Raw genomic sequence first — 17,395 nt, 5'->3', positions numbered from 1 at the left:
TGATATACAACTAATATATGGCACGCTTAGTGAGTACTTAGTGAATCCTCTAGGGCTACTGAGGCATGCTTAGTGTATGCTTAGTAAGTACCCCGGCCTATGCTAACGAGCATAAGTGACACCCTTCCCCTAAACTAACCTACACTAATCACCTTATGCTAGACTCACAGCTACAGGTGATAGAGACAAGCAAGAAGAAGCTTGGCGAAGATCACCCCGCTTATCACGTACGTACTTTAGTCGCTCACAATATTATTCAAAATAGACTCGTTGATATGATCTTGATCGAGAAGTACACCTTATCTAGAATATATTTTGATATGTCGCGCAAAAAATCCTCGTTTCATTCCTATCGATCAATGGTAATCGGCTCAAAGCCATTCAAAACACTAAACTTTGCGACTTTCAAACCGAGTCTCCGTTCCAACAGGGTGTTCCGCAATTTTGCAAGCCTCTTCGGCATAACCCTTAATTTCAGGCCACAGGTTATCGGATGCTTCGCAAGTCATAATGGGAGCGGGTTGTGTGTAATCCACTTTCGAGCAGCGAGTTAGACCAGTTTTGGTCTTGACATGTTTCACAATATACTTCGCACCATCGATGGTAACCGGGTTGCATTCCATGTAAAGTGCCAACCCGACCCGCTCCATCTTCATGCGAAGATGCTTTGAGACGTTTGCCTCTGGACTGCTGTCCGGAGCACATGTTCCCTTCGTTTCGTCGTAACTCACAGGCTCGCTCATATAGAGTCCTGTGCAGATACTCTTGTCCATCTTGATCGGTGTCTCGCACCAATTAAGAGCATCCTTGCAAAATCCACTTGCCGGATACTTGTCACACTCAGATGTTTTGTACTTGCATTTCTCGGCGAAACATTGTTTTTCCTCGTCTTTGGTGCATTTTTTTGTGCAGGCCGAACCTCCCGTTGTACCAGAGGCCTCGATGTGCTGCTGCGTGTAGCCAGAGGCGCATGTCGTGAGACCGGTTTTGTAGTAGCTCTTGCAATTTTGTCTGGTGCTACAGGTAAGGCCTGCATTGTCGTCCCTTTCGAAGAGAGTTTCCACTGGGCTGGCCACGGTGCTGGCGGCCAAGAGGCTAATGACCGCGAAGATAGAGCACCAACGAATCATGGTGTGAAATTTTTTGGAAAAAAGATTGCGCAGTCAATTAGAACGGTTTCAAAAGTTGGCGGTGGCTTGTTGCGTACAACTGTTTGTTGGGTAGGGGCGACTGAATGATATGAAGGAATAGCAAGACATGAATGTTGGGCAAAGGAGAACTTATTTATACTTTACCACTTTCCCCCTTTCCTCCCTATATTAGCCCTCAACAGACATACCTCATCGTGCCTACCTTCCTATACGTCACCGAGCAGGATGCTTACTTGGAAAAGCCCAATCGCTCATACAGCTAATGTCCGAATGGTTCTGACATCATCAAGATCAACAAGACTAACGAGGTCGGCAACATCAACACTGTTACACTAATAAAATCAATCGGATCTAAAACACCCCCATTCTTCTCCATAACCCTGGAAATCATTCGTGATCAGCAGTGGACTTCAGAGGCCCTCGGAAAGATTAGCTTTTATAGTCTCGGTAGATCGTCTCTGCAGGATCATACCTTGCCTCAAATATCGGAACACCTCACAGCTGCACTTTGCATGACCGATTCATATCAGTCAATTTCACTTTTCATCTTCTTCCAGTCAAGACGCGTTGGTCTTGAGATTTATCACCTGCGTCTTATTTCGTTACACACAAGTCACCTCTATATAATTGTGAAGCTTATCAGTCCTATAGCCTACACGCATTATCCCTTCCTAGTTAGAAGCTAGTGATAATCTAAAAAGCCTTCAGCTCCTCCCGTAAATGGTGATTGGAGGAAGAGGGGGGGGGAAGTCTTTCCCGTCTCAGCTGAACTGAACTATCTATAACTCGCAGCTATGTGGACCCCGAGGAACCCCGAATGCCAAGAGTTGACAAATATGTGCACCTTGGTGTGACCGATCCCACGCTAGGCAAAACCTGGCATATTGGATCTCATTTACATGCCGTATGCTGAGGGAATATTCAAGTCATACCTGAGAATGACAGCAAACCGTCATTCGTCTCCCTTTTTTCCGGTTTATTTGTGGAACGCTCGTGCTACTAAATACAGTATTAGTGACATTGGCGATAGATCTATCCTATATACTGATTTTGTCCTACTCTCCTTGATTTCAAAATTGGAGGCTTGGTGATAAAGAGTTACTATTCCCAAATATAGGTATTGATGGACCTGAAATATCGAGTCCAGTATATTTCTTTTGGTAGTAGAGATCTCTGAAACAGCACTAGGACCTTTTTACTTACGTGAATGGTCTTTATTATTCTTGCTCAATACATCCCTTCATATCTATATCGAAACCATGGTTCGTGGCTCCACTATTCTTCAGCTAAGAATAAAGAGAATAAAAACAAAGCATCTGCTTTAGTATGAATAGATTGTCTTTGTCCAGTACTTCATTGTCATTGTTCTTAGTCCATAAATTCTGCCCGATCATACTTACGATTGATAAATCAATGTATATTGAACATCCGAAAGTCAACGCCTCGTAGGTAATCCAGATAAATAGTTTTGATATCAGGTTGGTACTATTAGAGTACAGAGAGTTGACATCTTTATTTATCTATTGACCTAAAGGCCTACCTGTGACTATGACGCAAGCGCTCTGATCTGCTCTTAATTATATTCTCCGAAGAAGATTCGGAATATGTCTTACACATCTTGTCTATGACTAACCGTGACGAAGCTCTTTACTTTGAGAGAGCTAGGTGCGCCGGACTTGAAAGAATTTCTGGAGTACCGAGAAAATGTCAGCACTGATTGCTCAATGAATCAGTTGTTCTGCCAAGGACACTGGATACACTTTCATTGGAGCCTGTGCTCCTCATTCCAGCTATCAGTTACTCGTTGATACGCCTTGCCTGGCTTTATGCGGCCCACCATTTTATGGCTTCCTCTCGGCTTCAATGATTATGTTAAAAAACCTTCTGTGCGCCGGGCATCATCCGTACAGCGCCGGGCGAGAACCTCTGCGGATCGACCACCAAATCAGACTTCTTCGCCATTTGTCACAGTATTACCTCTACTATGTCTGCTTGAGAACTCACCCTTGGCAACATACTGACTTGCCAACACCGAATGTCAAGATCTGGAGTGGTTTCGACTCATAGAACAAAGATGCTATCCTCTATTTAGAGCCGGGGTTGGACCTAGAGGATGACCGGTGGAGGGCCCAGCATGTCAGGACATGTCAGAGGACATTGAAAGCCAGTGAGATGGTGGATGATCCGCGCATGTGATTCGAGATGTAATCGAATGAGCCAGGGCTTAAGTTCTTCCCAAGCTCTTCCCTAGGAGAGCATGTTTTTTTCGGAACGTGTCTCACACTCGGCAGCACAGCATTATCGAACTGTCATGGCAAGATGGGCCGGGGGTGGTATTGTCTTCAAGGCGCAGGAGATTCTAATCTCCAAATTGGGGAATCCCGAATTAAAATCGTCTGTTTTGATCCAACGATCAAGGAATACGCTTAGCATTGCACCATGATTACGGTCTCGGTGCGAAACGGCAATGGTCGTACCTGCCCTGTCGAGCCACCAAGCGAAGGCTTGCCACCGTCTCCACCAGATTCAACAGATTCATTTTTCTAATCTCATCCCGCACTTCTGCTCTTCTGTCTGCCTACTCCGTGACGAACCCTGAGCAATGTCAGACACCAGGAGTCCTGGTTCGGGTCAAGTTGAGGCCGTTACGGCTTTCATGACAGCCCTCGGGCCGATTGTCGTTGACCTATTTCTAGATCGCGGGTCCAAAAAACTGACTGTGATTCATCTTCCAATCTGGGAGTGGGACTCTCCTCTACCTCGCAAATGGGATGTATGAGAGGAAGTCAGAATAGCCTGAAGAGCCACAAACGACGCCTTGAATTTATCTTGCTTTTCTTTCATTGTTCATATCTCTTGCGAGATACAGGAGAGTCCCGTTTCTAGATCGAAATTCATGTATTGTAGGCTTTTTCCTTTTTTGCAGCCATCTAAATATGACCCCCTTCCGAAAGACGAATTCCATAAGAGAAAGGCTGAATAATCTGAGGACGCCGCTTGCGATTATCCAGGCTGTTATGGCCCATTCCAAACCAGGGGAATGAAACGAGAAGACTGGACGTGCTCAATTTTCTGGAAACGGTCGCAGGCCTTCGGGCTCACCAGTCAGTCTACTTGGGTATGTCTTGATACTCTTAGTATCACAAAAGGTTCCCTTTTTGGTTTGAGGGTTAGCCATTATCTGAATAAAAATAAAGAAAAAAGATGAGGACTGAGACATCCCTGCTTTGCAAGTGCGGTTACGACAACCCTTTGTTAAGTCATGATTCCAGGTGACCGGGCATATTGACAAATTGACCACTCAGACAAAGGGCTTGAAGTAACTGTTTTGAAGAGTAAGAATTAAAGGTGGCGTGAGGTGGCCACTAGCTCAAAAAGGGTACTTGAAAAATTGGCAGACATTGTCCTGTATGTTCACTGGAAGCAGAGCTAAGCTTTGATAAGATGCAAACGCCATATATTTCCTCTAATTCTTCGCTAGAACGGTATAAACGCTAGGTGAACATAAAGTAGCCCACCGTACCAGTTAATGGGGTAGCCAGACCGAAAATTTGGAGTCCTTGGGGAGAGGAGGGCGATTTACAGCTTCGACCGAATACCCTCCAGCCTGAATTTGACATCCTTTAAGACTTTGCTTGATGGTTTCCAATCATCGAACTGACGTAGAAGCTCCGTCGTCTCCTCCTGTAGCTCACGACGCACGTGCTCTTCCTCGAGAAGGCCACGCATCGCAAATGGGAGGATATACGGGTTTGAGGCCGCAGAAGGATTGGATCGCTTGATTTTCAAAGTTGCATCCCGGGAGGTGGATGTTTCCAATGCGAACTGGATCGCCATATAATATACAGCTTCGTCATCATACAGACGGGAATGGCCATCGCCTGTATAGAGACTGCCGGCCAGCGGGGTGCTGAGTTCGCGGATTAAACCGTGATCTGGAATACCAAGATTTCTAAGTTTCAGGGCGAAGCCAACAAGGTGAGAAACACTGATGAGGTCAGTATACATCATTTGAGGGTTTTATTTCAGGAGGGAAGCTTACAAGCTTGGTGCATGCACTCTACCATCCACGAAAACAGACCGGTAGATGTAAGGATGGGCAATTGGAGAAAATAACGAAGACTGCATCAGGCCATTAGTGGGAGTTGCGAAAATTTGACGGTCCGGGTATCGTTTGCATACCTCTAGGGAGACGAGTTGATCGTCAATGCTCCCGACATAAGAGATTCTGACACCAAAGTCAAGTGCACATCTCAATGCAGCTTCATAGTCCTGGGATACTTTGCTTGACGGTAGCTCAAAGTCAAATAACTCCCCGGCAGACCCACTGATCCATCTGGAGCGATAAGAAGAAAAGGGGCCCATGTTCACACCGGCCATAGCACATATGCCCACCCGTGAGGCATTGACACAGCCAAAAGATATCAGCTTCGCGACTAGCATAATCGATACAGGTACACCCTGACTGTGACATGCGACCAAAATGAAATCGGCCTTGCGAATCTCTTCCATCCAATTTAGGAGTAGCTTCCATAGTAAGTCCACTCGCTCTGAAATACGCCCTTCCCCTTCTAATGCAATTTTTTCAATATCACATGAGTATCCATGGTCTGCTGTCCATTTTCGAATTGATTCTGCTGCCATGTTGGAGAACCGGATGGATGTCCCCGTAGGTTGCCCAAGTACGGTACGGATTAATGGGGCAGGAAAGTAGCCATGGACACCGATGGCGAGAGCGCGTTTAATTCGAGGTGGTTCTTTAACCCGGGACACATGATTGTGCTCAGGGCCCTTGCTGTAGTGTAGAAATCGGCCGAGGGATTGCAACAAAGAGGGCGATTCTTCCAGCTTGTATGTGTCTTCGAATCGGGGTAGCACTTGATTTGGCAGAATGTTCTGCAGCTGTTTTGAAGCAGTGGAGTCGATAGCTCGAGGCTCTATTGGTGGTGTGAGGGTAGATGTCGCCTCAATTGTGGATATAGCCCCGTCCTTGAAACGACTATCGTTGAGCGGCTTGACTTTGAGGCTGCCCTTTTTTGTGATGTTTACATTTGCTTCAGGATCTGGTTCAAGCCCCGTTGAGCGAGATGGAGTATTCGGCGCTACTGATGCCTCGACTGCCTCAACTTCCTGCGGCTTTCCCGGCATGGCGTTCTTTGCTGGATCTTTCGACCAGAACGACCATCCTGAAGACTTCATGGTTCCAGCCGGGGGTTGAGGCAGACCAGCTGCCTCTTCACGCCCTCCGGTGGGATCCTTTGGTGACATATCCACGTCTTTGGTCATTGGCGAATCTGATTCCGTGGGAGGCAGGTTACCCGATCCAGCTGTTGCCTGTTCTTCCTGTTTACTTTCCGAGGAACCGTACCACATCTGCAACCAAGAGCGTTTCTGCGCAGTTGAAGTAGTTTCGTTTGCCACTTCGGTCTGGGCTGGCTGTTTGTCTTGTTCTTGTTCCAATTGTTTCCCTTGTTCAGTTGGATTCGCTATGTTTGTTTCAATATCGGCATTGTTTGTAGCTTGGGTGCTGTCGCTTGGCCTCTCGACATGGCCCGTGGTTTCAGGGTCGCTCACAGTCTCTTTTTGCGTGAATCCAGTGGGATAGATCCATGAGAACCAACCGCTGGGTTGCTCAGCTGCATGTCCTGCATGCAATGTGTTGGGCTCCGGACTAGCGCCAATAGCCGGCTCTTGTCCTTCGGCGGCTTTTTCTTGGTGCTTGGTGGGAGCAGAAGATGAATCTTTATCTGTTGCTGGTGTCTCTGCCACTGAATTATCCTCAAGCTTGTCTAGAGCCGTTGTAGATGCTGACCCATCCGAAGCGATGTTGACTCTGGTTGTAGTCACGTTTGCAGGGAGCGAACGGGTGGATGCGCCAGCCTTCTTAATTAATTGAATGGAAGGCGCTCTGTTTCTTTTCGGCGAGTTAAAGAGGGAGGTTGAGGATTCTGCGAGGCTGGAGGCAACGTTCTGGGCAACAGAGATGCTCTCACGGGCAACCTCGGTAACTGGGGCCGCTTTGGACACTCGTGAGGCAGTCGACCAAGATCCAGGGTACCAACTCTAGAGCAACAATAGCACATTGTTAGATAAGAGAGCAAAAAGACTTCATTTTCTTGGTAACGCAGACTCACCGCACGTCCTTGAGGCTGAGAGTCGGAGCGGTCTCGCCCAGTATTGTTTGGGGATGCGGGGGACGGTGAGTCCGCGCCAGAAGGACTGGGCTTCGCTCGTTTGCGCGATCCCTTGGGCGTCATGGAGGCGAAGGTAGTATCATCAGGTAATGTCAGAATGAACAGGACACGAGCTCTTTCAAGGTTTAATGTAGTATAACAGACGCCACGAACCAGGACATCTGATAATCACGTCACATGTTGGGCTGATGGATGCCTGGTTTTAATGCCTTTGTGCCTCAGGCTGCAAAAATGAAAAAAAAGCCACCATTCTCAGGCATCAAGTCCATCCAAAGGTTGTGTCAAAGGCGGTGAGAGATAAGTCGACTTTTTTTTTTCGTCTCCGCCGATGCTGGGAATCAAAGTATACAACCTCTGTCGGTTTTTTTTGCCTCTTTTAGTTTGCATTCAGGGCAGTTAGGTCTTCGGAAAGACCGCCCTTTGCTTCAAAATGGCCATCCAGAAAAAGGTTCGTTTTCCTTCGATCGCTCTTTGAACAGTGATATTAACTACGATTGAAGCACGGAAAAGGTCGTTTGGATAAATGGTATCGCCTGGCGAAGGAGAAGGGTTACCGATCTCGAGCTGCATTCAAGCTGGTACAGTTGAACAAGAAGTATGGATTCTTGGAGAAAAGTAAGGTCTTGATCGATCTTTGCGCTGCGCCTGGTGTAAGTACCCACTTTCGAGGATTCTTCAATAGCTTCATGTCTGACATCTGCAAAAGGGTTGGTGTCAAGTTGCCGCAGAATGTATGCCTGCCCAGAGTATTATTGTCGGTGTCGATCTCGCCCCAATCAAAACGATTCCTCGAGTCATCAGCTTCCAGAGCGATATTACCACCGACAAGTGCCGCGCTACAATTCGTCAACACCTCAAAACTTGGAAGGCAGACACCGTTCTTCACGACGGTGCCCCCAATGTCGGAACAGCTTGGGTGCAGGATGCTTTCTCCCAGGCTGAGCTGGTACTGGAGTCACTGAGACTCGCTACGGATTTCTTGATCGAAGGCGGAACCTTTGTCACCAAGGTCTTCCGATCCAAGGACTACAACCCTCTTCTGTGGGTGTTCAAGCAGCTGTTTGCATCAGTCGAGGCAACCAAGCCCCCGTCATCTCGTAACGTCTCTGCCGAAATTTTCGTTGTCTGCCGCGGATACAAGGCACCCAAGCGCATCGATCCGAAATTCCTCGACCCTAAGCATGTCTTCGCGGAACTTTCCGACCCGACCCCGAACAACGAGGCTAAGGTTTTCAATCCCGAGAAGAAGAAGCGTAGACGTGAAGGTTACGAGGAGGGCGACTACACTCAGTTCAAGGAGATCCCAGTGACCGATTTCATCAATACCACAGATCCCATCGCCATTCTGGGTTCTTACAACAAACTCAGCTTTACAGAGCCAATTGGTGGAGATATTGCCATGACGACTGTGAACCGGCTTGAGGAGACTACAGACGAAATTCGGAGATGTTGCGAGGATTTGAAGGTCCTCGGAAAGAAGGAGTTCCGCAACCTGCTCAAGTGGCGATTGAAGCTCCGCGAGAAGTTTGGATTGGTGGTCAAGAAAAAGCCGCAAGGAGATGAGGGTGAAGGCGAAGAAGTCGCAGAGGTCGCCCCTATGGATGAGGAACTGGCTATCCAGGAAGAGTTGCAACGGATGCGAACCAAAGAGTCTACGCGGGACAAGAAAGAGAGGCGCAAGGAGAACGAAAAGAAACGAAAGGAGATTGTCCGCCTTCAGATGCACATGACCACTCCTATGGAAATTGGTATGGAGCAACATGGACTTGGAGGTACAGGTCCGGACTCCACATTCACTCTTCGACGGGTGGATAAGGCGGGTGCCAGAGATGCTGTCATCAGCGCCCGTGATGTTCCCGTGGAAAGCGAGAGCGAAGAAGAGTCTTCGGAAGACGAAGAGAGTGACGACGACGGTGATATTCTGGAAAGAGATCTCGATTCGATGTACGACCAATACCAAGAGCGCATGCAAGACAAGGATTCGAAACTGCGCGCGAAGAAGGCACGCAAGGCTTACGAAACCGATGAATGGGACGGTTTCTCCGAGGACAACAAAAGCGATGCCTCCGACAACGAGGTGGAGGAGGAGGACGAGGAGGAATCCTATGCCGCTGCTCCCGAAGATGCAATCCCTCGTCCGGGCAATATCTCAAATAATGCCGCTCTATTCTTCGACCAAGATATCTTCCAGGGCGTAGAGGAGGAGGAGGAGGAAGAAGAAGAAGAAGAAGAAGAGGAGGAGGACGAGGATGAAGATATGGAGGATGTGGAGGACAGTGAGACCGAAGAGGAGACCCCTGCACCTAAGAAAAAGAACAAGAAAGAACCCAAGAAGCAAACTTCGGAGTGGGTTGATTCGGACGATGAGCCTGACCACTTTGATGAGCCTCGGAAAGCCAACGGCCAGTTGGGTATGTCTTTTCTCTGCCTCTTTTTGAATCTTGTGAAGTTCGCTACTAACACCAGAACTACAGATATCGACATTATTACCGCCGAAGCCATGGCTTTGGCTCACCAGATGGCCACCGGCGAGAGAAAATCCAATGACATTGCTGACGATGGTTTCAACCGCCTCTCATTCCGCGACGTGGACGGTCTCCCGGAATGGTTCCTTGACGACGAGGGCAAGCACAGCAAGATGCAACGGCCGGTCACCAAGGCTGCTGCGGCTGCTATCAAGGAGAAGTTGCGTGCTATCAACGCCCGCCCCATCAAGAAGGTGATGGAGGCAAAGGGTCGCAAGAAGTTCAAGGCTGCGCAGAAGCTGGAGAAGTTGCGCAAGAAGTCCGCTCTTCTAGCCGATGACGAGGCTCTTAGTGAGCGCGACAAGGCGCAGTCGATCTCCAAGCTCATGAGCAAAGCCACCAAGAAGAAGCCCAAGCAGCAGGTCAAGCTGGTTGTGGCTCGCGGTACCAACCGTGGTATTTCTGGTCGTCCGAAGGGTGTCAAGGGCCGGTACAAGATTGTGGATGCGCGTATGAAGAAGGATATTCGGGCGCAAAAGAGACTGGCGAAAAAGAAGGCCTAAAATTTTTGTTCATACTGCATATCATTAGACATGGATTAGTTATCCATAATACCCGAATTTCCGCATGTTATATAGTCTTGTAGTCTAGGTTCCTAATTTGGTTAAAGTCCTCGTGCATTCCAAGGGTTCGAGTAGTTCGAAGTGTAAACACGTGGGCTAAGCGTAGTAAACGCCAAGAACCAACACCCGCGGCGGTGGTTTCCCCGAGTGGCGCTTATGCTTATCGATTACTTTCTGCCCATTGCAACTTTCTCTCCCCAACTCTCTAAACTCCGTCGGGGAAGCTGGAGTGGAATTCACTATATATACTAACGCACTTCGTCATTCTTCATGTTTTACCAGTGCATACATTAGACATTTGTTGCATTTCTCTGTTCTGTTCATACAGCATTCTTAACTGCATCCCACCTGATGGGCTTTTTCGACCACCTCCAAAAAGGAGGGGGGGCCTTTACCCTACAGCCGCAGAAGACCCAAGTTCGCAAAGTCGTTCAGACACGACCAGCCACGAAAGCAAAATCTGCCACCCAAACACCCGTCAACGGTTCACCTCGCGTTCCATCCTCCTCGGAGCGGAGCCGCAAGGCGCCCGCGTTCAAAGCCCGGTCGGTCTCGAGTGACGCAGACACCCGCCCCTCTAAACGACTCAATACCCCCTCACGCGCTCGAAAAAGACCAACACCTGAGCAACGGCTTTCGAGTGACGACGATGTTAGTGATAGCGATACATCCTTCGAGGTGCGCAAGCGTGCGCGGACCAGTGCTAGTGCGGAACCAGATCCCGAAAGGCGGATTCGCTCTGTGAAGGCATTTTCGGAGGAAGGAGCGCGTCCATTCAAAATGTGCCATGCATCCGATATTACCTCAGGCCAGAAGGCTGGGAAATTCAAGCCGGCGTTTGGGGCTCAAGGCAAGCCTGCCGAGATTCGTTTACAATACCCGAGTGCTTCGCAGAAAGAGAGGTAAGCATTTTCTTTGTTCCTCTTGTGTTTCACCTTACAGAAAATAATGTTTTTTTTTTTTAGATTCGACTGCGTGGTGCCCCGCGACAACGACGAGTTCCGGCCTATTGACGATATTGTTCAGGTCATCGAGACCGTCTCCGATAACTATATACCCGAAGAAGAAGCGGCAGAGTTCAACGACGAAACCACTGGAATCAGACGGCGCTTGCGCAGAGCTCTTGCGGTGACATCGGAAGCCCAATTCCGCGAAGCAGTCGATGATTACAACAAGGCAATCGAACGCCTAAGGATCAACGGCAGTATTGCGAAGCATTTAAATGCAACTCAGCGCATTAGTTTGCCTTGGGTAGAGCGAATTTTGACTCAAACATATGCGCGCACGGTGTCTCCTCGAGTGGAGTCTCTCCGACAATATGAGAATGGCACTGATAATGTATACGGCGAGCTTCTCCCCCGCTTTATCAGTAACATTTTCAAGGAGACCAAGTTAAAGTCTGGTCAAGTCTTTGTCGACCTGGGATCAGGCGTCGGTAACGTTGTACTTCAAGCAGCGCTCGAGGTAGGCTGTGAGAGCTGGGGCTGTGAGATGATGAACAACGCCTGCGATCTGGCAGAGTTGCAGCAAGCCGAGTTTAAGGCTCGCTGTCGGCTTTGGGGTATTGCGCCAGGCAAGACTCATCTTGTCCGGGGTGATTTCTTGGAGCAGGAGAGTATTATAAATGTTCTGAAGCGTGCCGATGTGATACTCATCAACAACCAAGCTTTCACGCCGCAACTCAACAATGAGCTTATCAATCACTTCCTTGACATGAAGGAAGGTTGCAAGATTGTCTCGCTTAAATCATTTGTCCCTGCCGGCCACAAGATTCAGTCTCGAAACCTCAACTCTCCAATCAACCTTCTCAAAGTCCAGCAGAAGAACTATTGGTCTAACAGCGTGAGTTGGACCGACGTTGGCGGTACATATTTCATTGCCACCAAAGACAGCTCTCGGCTCAAGGCATTTGCGGATGGCACTTTATAAGAAAGAAAAAAACATCAGAACGAACAGCTGATTTACGATTTTCCTATCCCCAAGAGACTGACAGGCATTGATTGTTTAAATTTGTATAAATTGTGATTGGTATAGGTCCTGTATATTACCTTTTGTGTTTCTTGGACATGTCTCCTTCTATGTGTATGATACCATTTTGACTTGTATATAAAGGCGGTCTGGTCCAGTTCATCTTGTGTAACAAGCGGTATCTTCCTGTTTAGATGGTCAATAGACAATCTATGTGCCGCTAATAGCCTCTCAAAAAACATCTGGGCTGGCCACATGCACTGAGAATATTCTATGAAAATTTAGAGGCATCATTCATGGCATCTGCCTCTAGACCCATTCTCGCCATCCAGCGATCAACCAGCTCTTTATTCTCATGCTGAAGCTTGTTTGACTTTTGGTCAGCCATGTTCAGTTGAAGATTCAATGTCGCCATCTCGTCTTGGAAGTCCTGATATTGTGTGAGCCAGAGAGTCAAGCTGCTTGAGATGATCATCCACAAATTATGCCTTACCTCGAGTAGTTTTGCCTTGCCCCGTAGCTCCTCGTCTCTATCTTTGAGGCGTGAGTTCAAATGCTGCCTTTCGCTTTCTAATGCGTTAATTCGGCGAGCATCCTGGGTGGTTTTCTTGCGAAGCTTTTCCACTTCAGTGGTCACACGATTCAATTTCTCCTGTAATTCCGATCGAGATCGTTGTGCATCTGACAACTCTGCGCGAGTAGTATTCAAAAGCTCAGTTGGTGAGGCATCAGCCGTTTGGTTTTTGGCCGCCGTGCCCGAAATAGTGCGCTGGGGAGCTCTCGGGACCGATGACTTTTGGTCCACTGCAGGACTGGCAGCTGTTTTTATGGGGGTGGTAAGCGTAGCCGTGCGATCGGCGAGATGAGTATCTAATACCGAAAACGGCATGTTAGTATAGATGCCCAGAATAAGGACCTTGGCAAGAGGCACGAACAGGCATCGTAGAGTGCAACGTTGGCCTTCTCTCTTTGGTCTCGAACGGCCAACGCAGCCAAATACTCGTCTCTCCAGTAGGACATTCGCCGTGGGGGAGCGATCGACGGGGGAGGAATGCGCTTTGGCGATGATGTCGGGGTTGCTATCTGTTATCAGGATTGCTACTGCCCCCCTCGACCGCCCGGCCTCGTGTATCAGCGGATCCCGCTGCAACCCAACTCCAACACTCCAACTACGTTCGTCTACTTTTTTCACCTCCCAAACATTTCGGGGTAGTTGGTCTTGACTATCCTTTCCAAAGTTACATTCGATACCATTCTAGTGGTATCTGACTCACTTTCCTTCCCGTGAGGCCCAAAGAAATATCGCAGCCATGGCGTCACGAAAGAAGGTCCTCCTCAAGGTATGATCTCCGCACCAGCTCCGTGCCGCCCAGCATGGCTATTTTTGACCACCCCCATATTGACGAGTGAGTTTGTTACTTTAGGTGATCATCCTTGGTGATAGTGGTGTCGGAAAAACCAGTTTGATGAACCAATATGTGCGTCTTTCTCGCGTCCTCAAGCTAGCCTTCTAGCGTCTCAGCCACGCCCGACCTCCCCGCTTTGAATTAGCTGACATATTTATTTCCGTCAATCAATAGGTCAACAAAAAGTTCAGTGGAAGCTACAAGGCCACAATCGGAGCCGACTTTCTCACCAAGGAAGTGCTAGTCGATGACCGACTGGTGACGATGCAGGTAAGACTAGCATAAACAATTCTACCAGTAACACCACCCAAGTCAGACAACTGACTTCCTCTGTCTAGATCTGGGATACTGCCGGTCAGGAACGATTCCAGTCCTTAGGTGTCGCCTTCTACCGTGGAGCCGATTGCTGCGTTTTAGTCTATGACGTGAATAACTCTAAGAGCTTTGAAGCTCTTGACAGCTGGCGAGATGAGTTCTTGATCCAGGCCAGTCCACGGGACCCCGAGAGCTTCCCTTTCGTGAGTTTTTTGTTCTTCCGATGCGGGGTTGGCGGGCCATTCGCCTTTTCCACGTGGTCATGGCATGTTAGACCCAATACTGACATTCCATTCAGGTCGTTATCGGTAACAAGATCGATGTAGAGGAGAACAAGCGGATGATCTCTTCCAAACGAGCCATGACTTTCTGTCAATCAAAGGGAAACATTCCTTACTTTGAGACCAGTGCCAAGGAGGCGTTGAACGTCGAGCAGGCCTTCGAAGGTGAGGCTTCACGCTTCATTGTACAAAACGATATATCGCTAACCACCCATGTTCTCAGTCATTGCCCGAAGCGCTCTCGCACAGGAAGAGGCCGAAGAGTTCAGTGGTGAATTCAGCGACCCTATCAACATCCATCTGGACAATGAGCGTGACGGCTGTGCTTGTTGATACCCTGGCCTGATAATTCAACCTGATACTCATGACGTTTAAGCGGTTTTTCTTCTTATTTCTCTTATTCTTTCCCCTTGGAGTTAACATGATCGTTGTTGGTGGTTTCCATCTACCGTTGAGGTTTTCGCCTGCAGAGAATGTCAACGGGTTGCTTTCTGGATCTGTCTCCGTGTAGATGTTCTCGTTCTTTTTTCTCTCTCGGAATGCGTTGATTATTAGTGGGTTGCCTTGGGTTAAAGGTTCTAATTGTGGCCTGCTGATAGTAATCAGCGTTCTTTTCGTGTTCCAGTCAATATATTGATCTCAAATCCATTCCATGTTGTCCATAGCCAACTTTACAAACAGACCAGGAAAAAATCAAAAAAAATACTTTCTGCAACAAAATAGAGACAGATAGAAATGGAAAGTCTGGCAATTGTGAGTTGGAGGTAATTTTACATGCGGAGTAAGAGAGAAGTGATCATCCGGACCCTTAGTGCTGATAGGACTGCGCTGCTTATCGCCGATCTTCATCCGGACACTGATTGGCATCTCCGCCCTCACGCGCACATTCGCTCCGCTAAGAGGATCAGTGGTCTTTCCCTCCGGAGGAAATCTGCATCAAGGAACCCTGCTCTCAGATCCTTAGGTACCACGGACCCTCAAGAGCAGTATTTACCGCTCCACCTAGCGCCCGAGGCTGAATCAATATCAACCCTGCGACTGCCGAACTCAGCACGCCATCGTCCCGGACCCCAGATTTTACAAACATGTCTACCAACCTAGATGCGCAGCCCACGAGAATGGGGATGGCGAGGCGGACTCTCGGTATATGTCTTCTGCTGCTCGTGGTAGTACTCTGGACAACCTCGAATTTCCTAGGAAGTGTACGTCCCTAATGCTTCCCGCATCGCCTCCCCCCCAAATCTCCAACCCAACCCTGGTACGGTGGGCATTTGCTGACTTTGAATACGCTGTGTAGACTATCTTTGCCGATAAGACATATCCGAAGCCTTTCTTCGTAACATACCTCAACACCTCGCTTTTTACAATTCCTCTATTCGGCGTTCTGCTCAGTCGGACAATTGGCCTATGGCGCGCCGACAAGCTTGGGCAGATTGACTCGTTCTGGAGTTGGCTACATCATATGGACTCGGCTGAGTCGGTTTCCGCCGATGAAACACGGGTCTTGCGCCGTGTCTCGATTGACGATGAGGCTCGCGGTAGTGGTGACTATGACGGTGCGCGGTATTTGCCCAAAGACGCGAACGAAGATGAGATGTTGGGATTGAAGGCGACTGCGAAGTTAAGCTTCCAGTTCTGTCTGCTTTGGGTATGATCGCTGCTAATACTAATCATGGGTTGTGAAACGTCGCTAACTTGTTACAGTTCACGGCGAACTATTTCGCAATGGCTTGTCTTCAATATACGACTGTTTCAAGTACCACTATCCTGACTTCGACTAGCGGTGAGAACTCTTTCCCTGCATTTGAAACGAGTGTCTTTATGTTTGGATTGGGACTAATGTCATACATCAGGTGTCTGGACACTGATCTTCGGAGCGTGTCTGCGCGTTGAGAAGTTTACGGCCCGAAAAGCCCTTGGTGTTCTCGCCTCTCTCATCGGAATCATCTTGATCTCGCGTGTTGATCTCTCAAAGCCAGATGCACCAGCTGCTCCCACTGCTGATGGGGGATCGGGTACATTCCCTCACAAGACCGCCGCCGAAATTGCCCTCGGTGACGCCATGGCAGCCTTCAGCTCAATTTTGTACGGTGTGTACACTATTGTAATGAAGAAGCAGGTGGGCGATGAATCGCGCGTGAACATGCCACTTTTCTTTGGTCTTGTTGGCTTCTTCAACGTTATTTTCATGTGGCCTGGTTTCTTCATCCTGCACTGGACAGGCGTTGAGTTGTTTTCGTTTCCGGAAACGAAGCGTGTGTGGACTATCGTTCTGGTATGGCTATATAGTAAACCTTCTTCGATTCTTGCTTTCATGACTAACCATGGGTCTTTAGGTCAACTCGGTCGCTTCTTTGATCTCAGATGTTGCTTGGGCGTATGCCATGCTTCTTACCACGCCCCTTGTGGTTACCGTTGGTCTTAGCTTGACTATCCCCTTATCATTGGTTGGGCAGATTGTGCTGCAGGGACAGTATGCAAGTGCAATCTACTGGGTTGGTGCTGCAATCGTGTTTCTATCATTCGTGGTGGTCAATCATGAAAGCAAGACCTTGGACGATGAGTCTCCTGCAGATGGAGGTAGATCATCATCTGGGGAGTATGAGAGTATTCCTAACGAAGATTTACAATGATCATGTCAGTACTAGACTCGTGTGATTGTCGGTATCATTGGTCTCATTATGGGCGTTTCTTGATTATCATGACCTTTTACTTTTTCGGGGCCATTACATGCATTTATACTGTTTCAGATGCCCAGGTGGTGTCAATATAGACAGTGCATTCTTTCAGTCTAATGATCTCATTTGCTTCCTGGACCTATTCCGTACTTTTAAGGATTTTCTAATTCTTTGAGAATTACTACATTCTAATAGAATTGCGTAGCAGACACAGCCAAACTACTAGTCGGACACTTTACTATAGGGATTACAAGGAGGCTTGAAGCAATCAACCACTTGGAAATGGACAGATTCTTGACTGGTGTCAAATATCG

The 17,395-nt window shown here is 48.2% G+C and overlaps 7 protein-coding genes across 7 annotated transcripts; 4 read left to right on the top strand and 3 right to left on the bottom strand.

The window, feature by feature from the left end:
* Positions 1-389: 389 nt before the first annotated feature.
* Positions 390-1,130, bottom strand: N7503_005389 (uncharacterized protein; the record flags this gene model as incomplete). The annotated part of the gene is made up of 1 exon (XM_057064936.1): positions 390-1,130. The coding sequence occupies one exon, from the start codon at positions 1,128-1,130 to the stop codon at positions 390-392; it is 741 nt and encodes a 246-aa protein (XP_056922679.1).
* Positions 1,131-4,680: 3,550 nt separating this feature from the next.
* On the bottom strand, positions 4,681-7,473 carry N7503_005388 (uncharacterized protein). Its single transcript, XM_057064935.1, has 4 exons — positions 7,286-7,473; positions 5,334-7,214; positions 5,194-5,273; positions 4,681-5,139 (listed from the first exon to the last, which is right to left on the bottom strand). The coding sequence occupies exons 1-4, from the start codon at positions 7,406-7,408 to the stop codon at positions 4,731-4,733; spliced, it is 2,493 nt and encodes an 830-aa protein (XP_056922678.1). The 5' UTR covers positions 7,409-7,473; the 3' UTR covers positions 4,681-4,730.
* A 302-nt stretch (positions 7,474-7,775) lies between these two features.
* On the top strand, positions 7,776-10,373 carry spb1 (rRNA methyltransferase spb1; the record flags this gene model as incomplete). The annotated part of the gene is made up of 4 exons (XM_057064934.1): positions 7,776-7,793; positions 7,846-7,995; positions 8,052-9,756; positions 9,820-10,373. The coding sequence occupies 4 exons, from the start codon at positions 7,776-7,778 to the stop codon at positions 10,371-10,373; spliced, it is 2,427 nt and encodes an 808-aa protein (XP_056922677.1).
* Positions 10,374-10,784: 411 nt separating this feature from the next.
* dot1 (histone methyltransferase DOT1) lies at positions 10,785-12,362 on the top strand (the record flags this gene model as incomplete). The annotated part of the gene is made up of 2 exons (XM_057064933.1): positions 10,785-11,335; positions 11,399-12,362. The coding sequence occupies 2 exons, from the start codon at positions 10,785-10,787 to the stop codon at positions 12,360-12,362; spliced, it is 1,515 nt and encodes a 504-aa protein (XP_056922676.1).
* A 310-nt stretch (positions 12,363-12,672) lies between these two features.
* On the bottom strand, positions 12,673-13,459 carry N7503_005385 (ATG16 family protein; the record flags this gene model as incomplete). The annotated part of the gene is made up of 3 exons (XM_057064932.1): positions 13,337-13,459; positions 12,895-13,271; positions 12,673-12,831 (listed from the first exon to the last, which is right to left on the bottom strand). The coding sequence occupies exons 1-3, from the start codon at positions 13,419-13,421 to the stop codon at positions 12,673-12,675; spliced, it is 621 nt and encodes a 206-aa protein (XP_056922675.1). The 5' UTR covers positions 13,422-13,459.
* A 252-nt stretch (positions 13,460-13,711) lies between these two features.
* rab7 (Rab family GTPase YPT7) lies at positions 13,712-14,736 on the top strand (the record flags this gene model as incomplete). The annotated part of the gene is made up of 6 exons (XM_057064931.1): positions 13,712-13,741; positions 13,826-13,879; positions 13,982-14,077; positions 14,146-14,325; positions 14,421-14,568; positions 14,627-14,736. 6 exons carry the CDS (start codon positions 13,712-13,714, stop codon positions 14,734-14,736), a joined length of 618 nt encoding a protein of 205 aa, XP_056922674.1.
* A 752-nt stretch (positions 14,737-15,488) lies between these two features.
* Positions 15,489-17,036, top strand: N7503_005383 (DMT family transporter; the record flags this gene model as incomplete). The annotated part of the gene is made up of 5 exons (XM_057064930.1): positions 15,489-15,605; positions 15,701-16,051; positions 16,108-16,186; positions 16,257-16,678; positions 16,740-17,036. 5 exons carry the CDS (start codon positions 15,489-15,491, stop codon positions 17,034-17,036), a joined length of 1,266 nt encoding a protein of 421 aa, XP_056922673.1.
* Between the last annotated feature and the right edge of the window lie 359 nt (positions 17,037-17,395).

This window comes from Penicillium pulvis (assembly GCF_028828015.1).
Source record: "Penicillium pulvis strain IBT 33274 chromosome Unknown contig_23_segment0_segment0, whole genome shotgun sequence".
Classification (NCBI taxonomy): Eukaryota; Fungi; Ascomycota; class Eurotiomycetes; order Eurotiales; family Aspergillaceae; genus Penicillium; species Penicillium pulvis.
Note: the sequence above shows the minus strand (reverse complement) of the source record. Positions and strands in the feature narration are given on the sequence as shown.

Excerpts from the sequence above, each read along its gene's own strand:
- N7503_005388 (XM_057064935.1), bottom strand. The coding sequence starts at position 7,408 with ATGACGCCCAAGGGATCGCGCAAACGAGCGAAGCCCAGTCCTTCTGGC. Across the intron at positions 5,274-5,333 it reads ATCAACTCGTCTCCCTAGAG|TCTTCGTTATTTTCTCCAAT; the intron begins GTATGCAAACGA and ends GGCCTGATGCAG. Across the intron at positions 5,140-5,193 it reads AGAGTGCATGCACCAAGCTT|TGTTTCTCACCTTGTTGGCT; the intron begins GTAAGCTTCCCT and ends TGACCTCATCAG.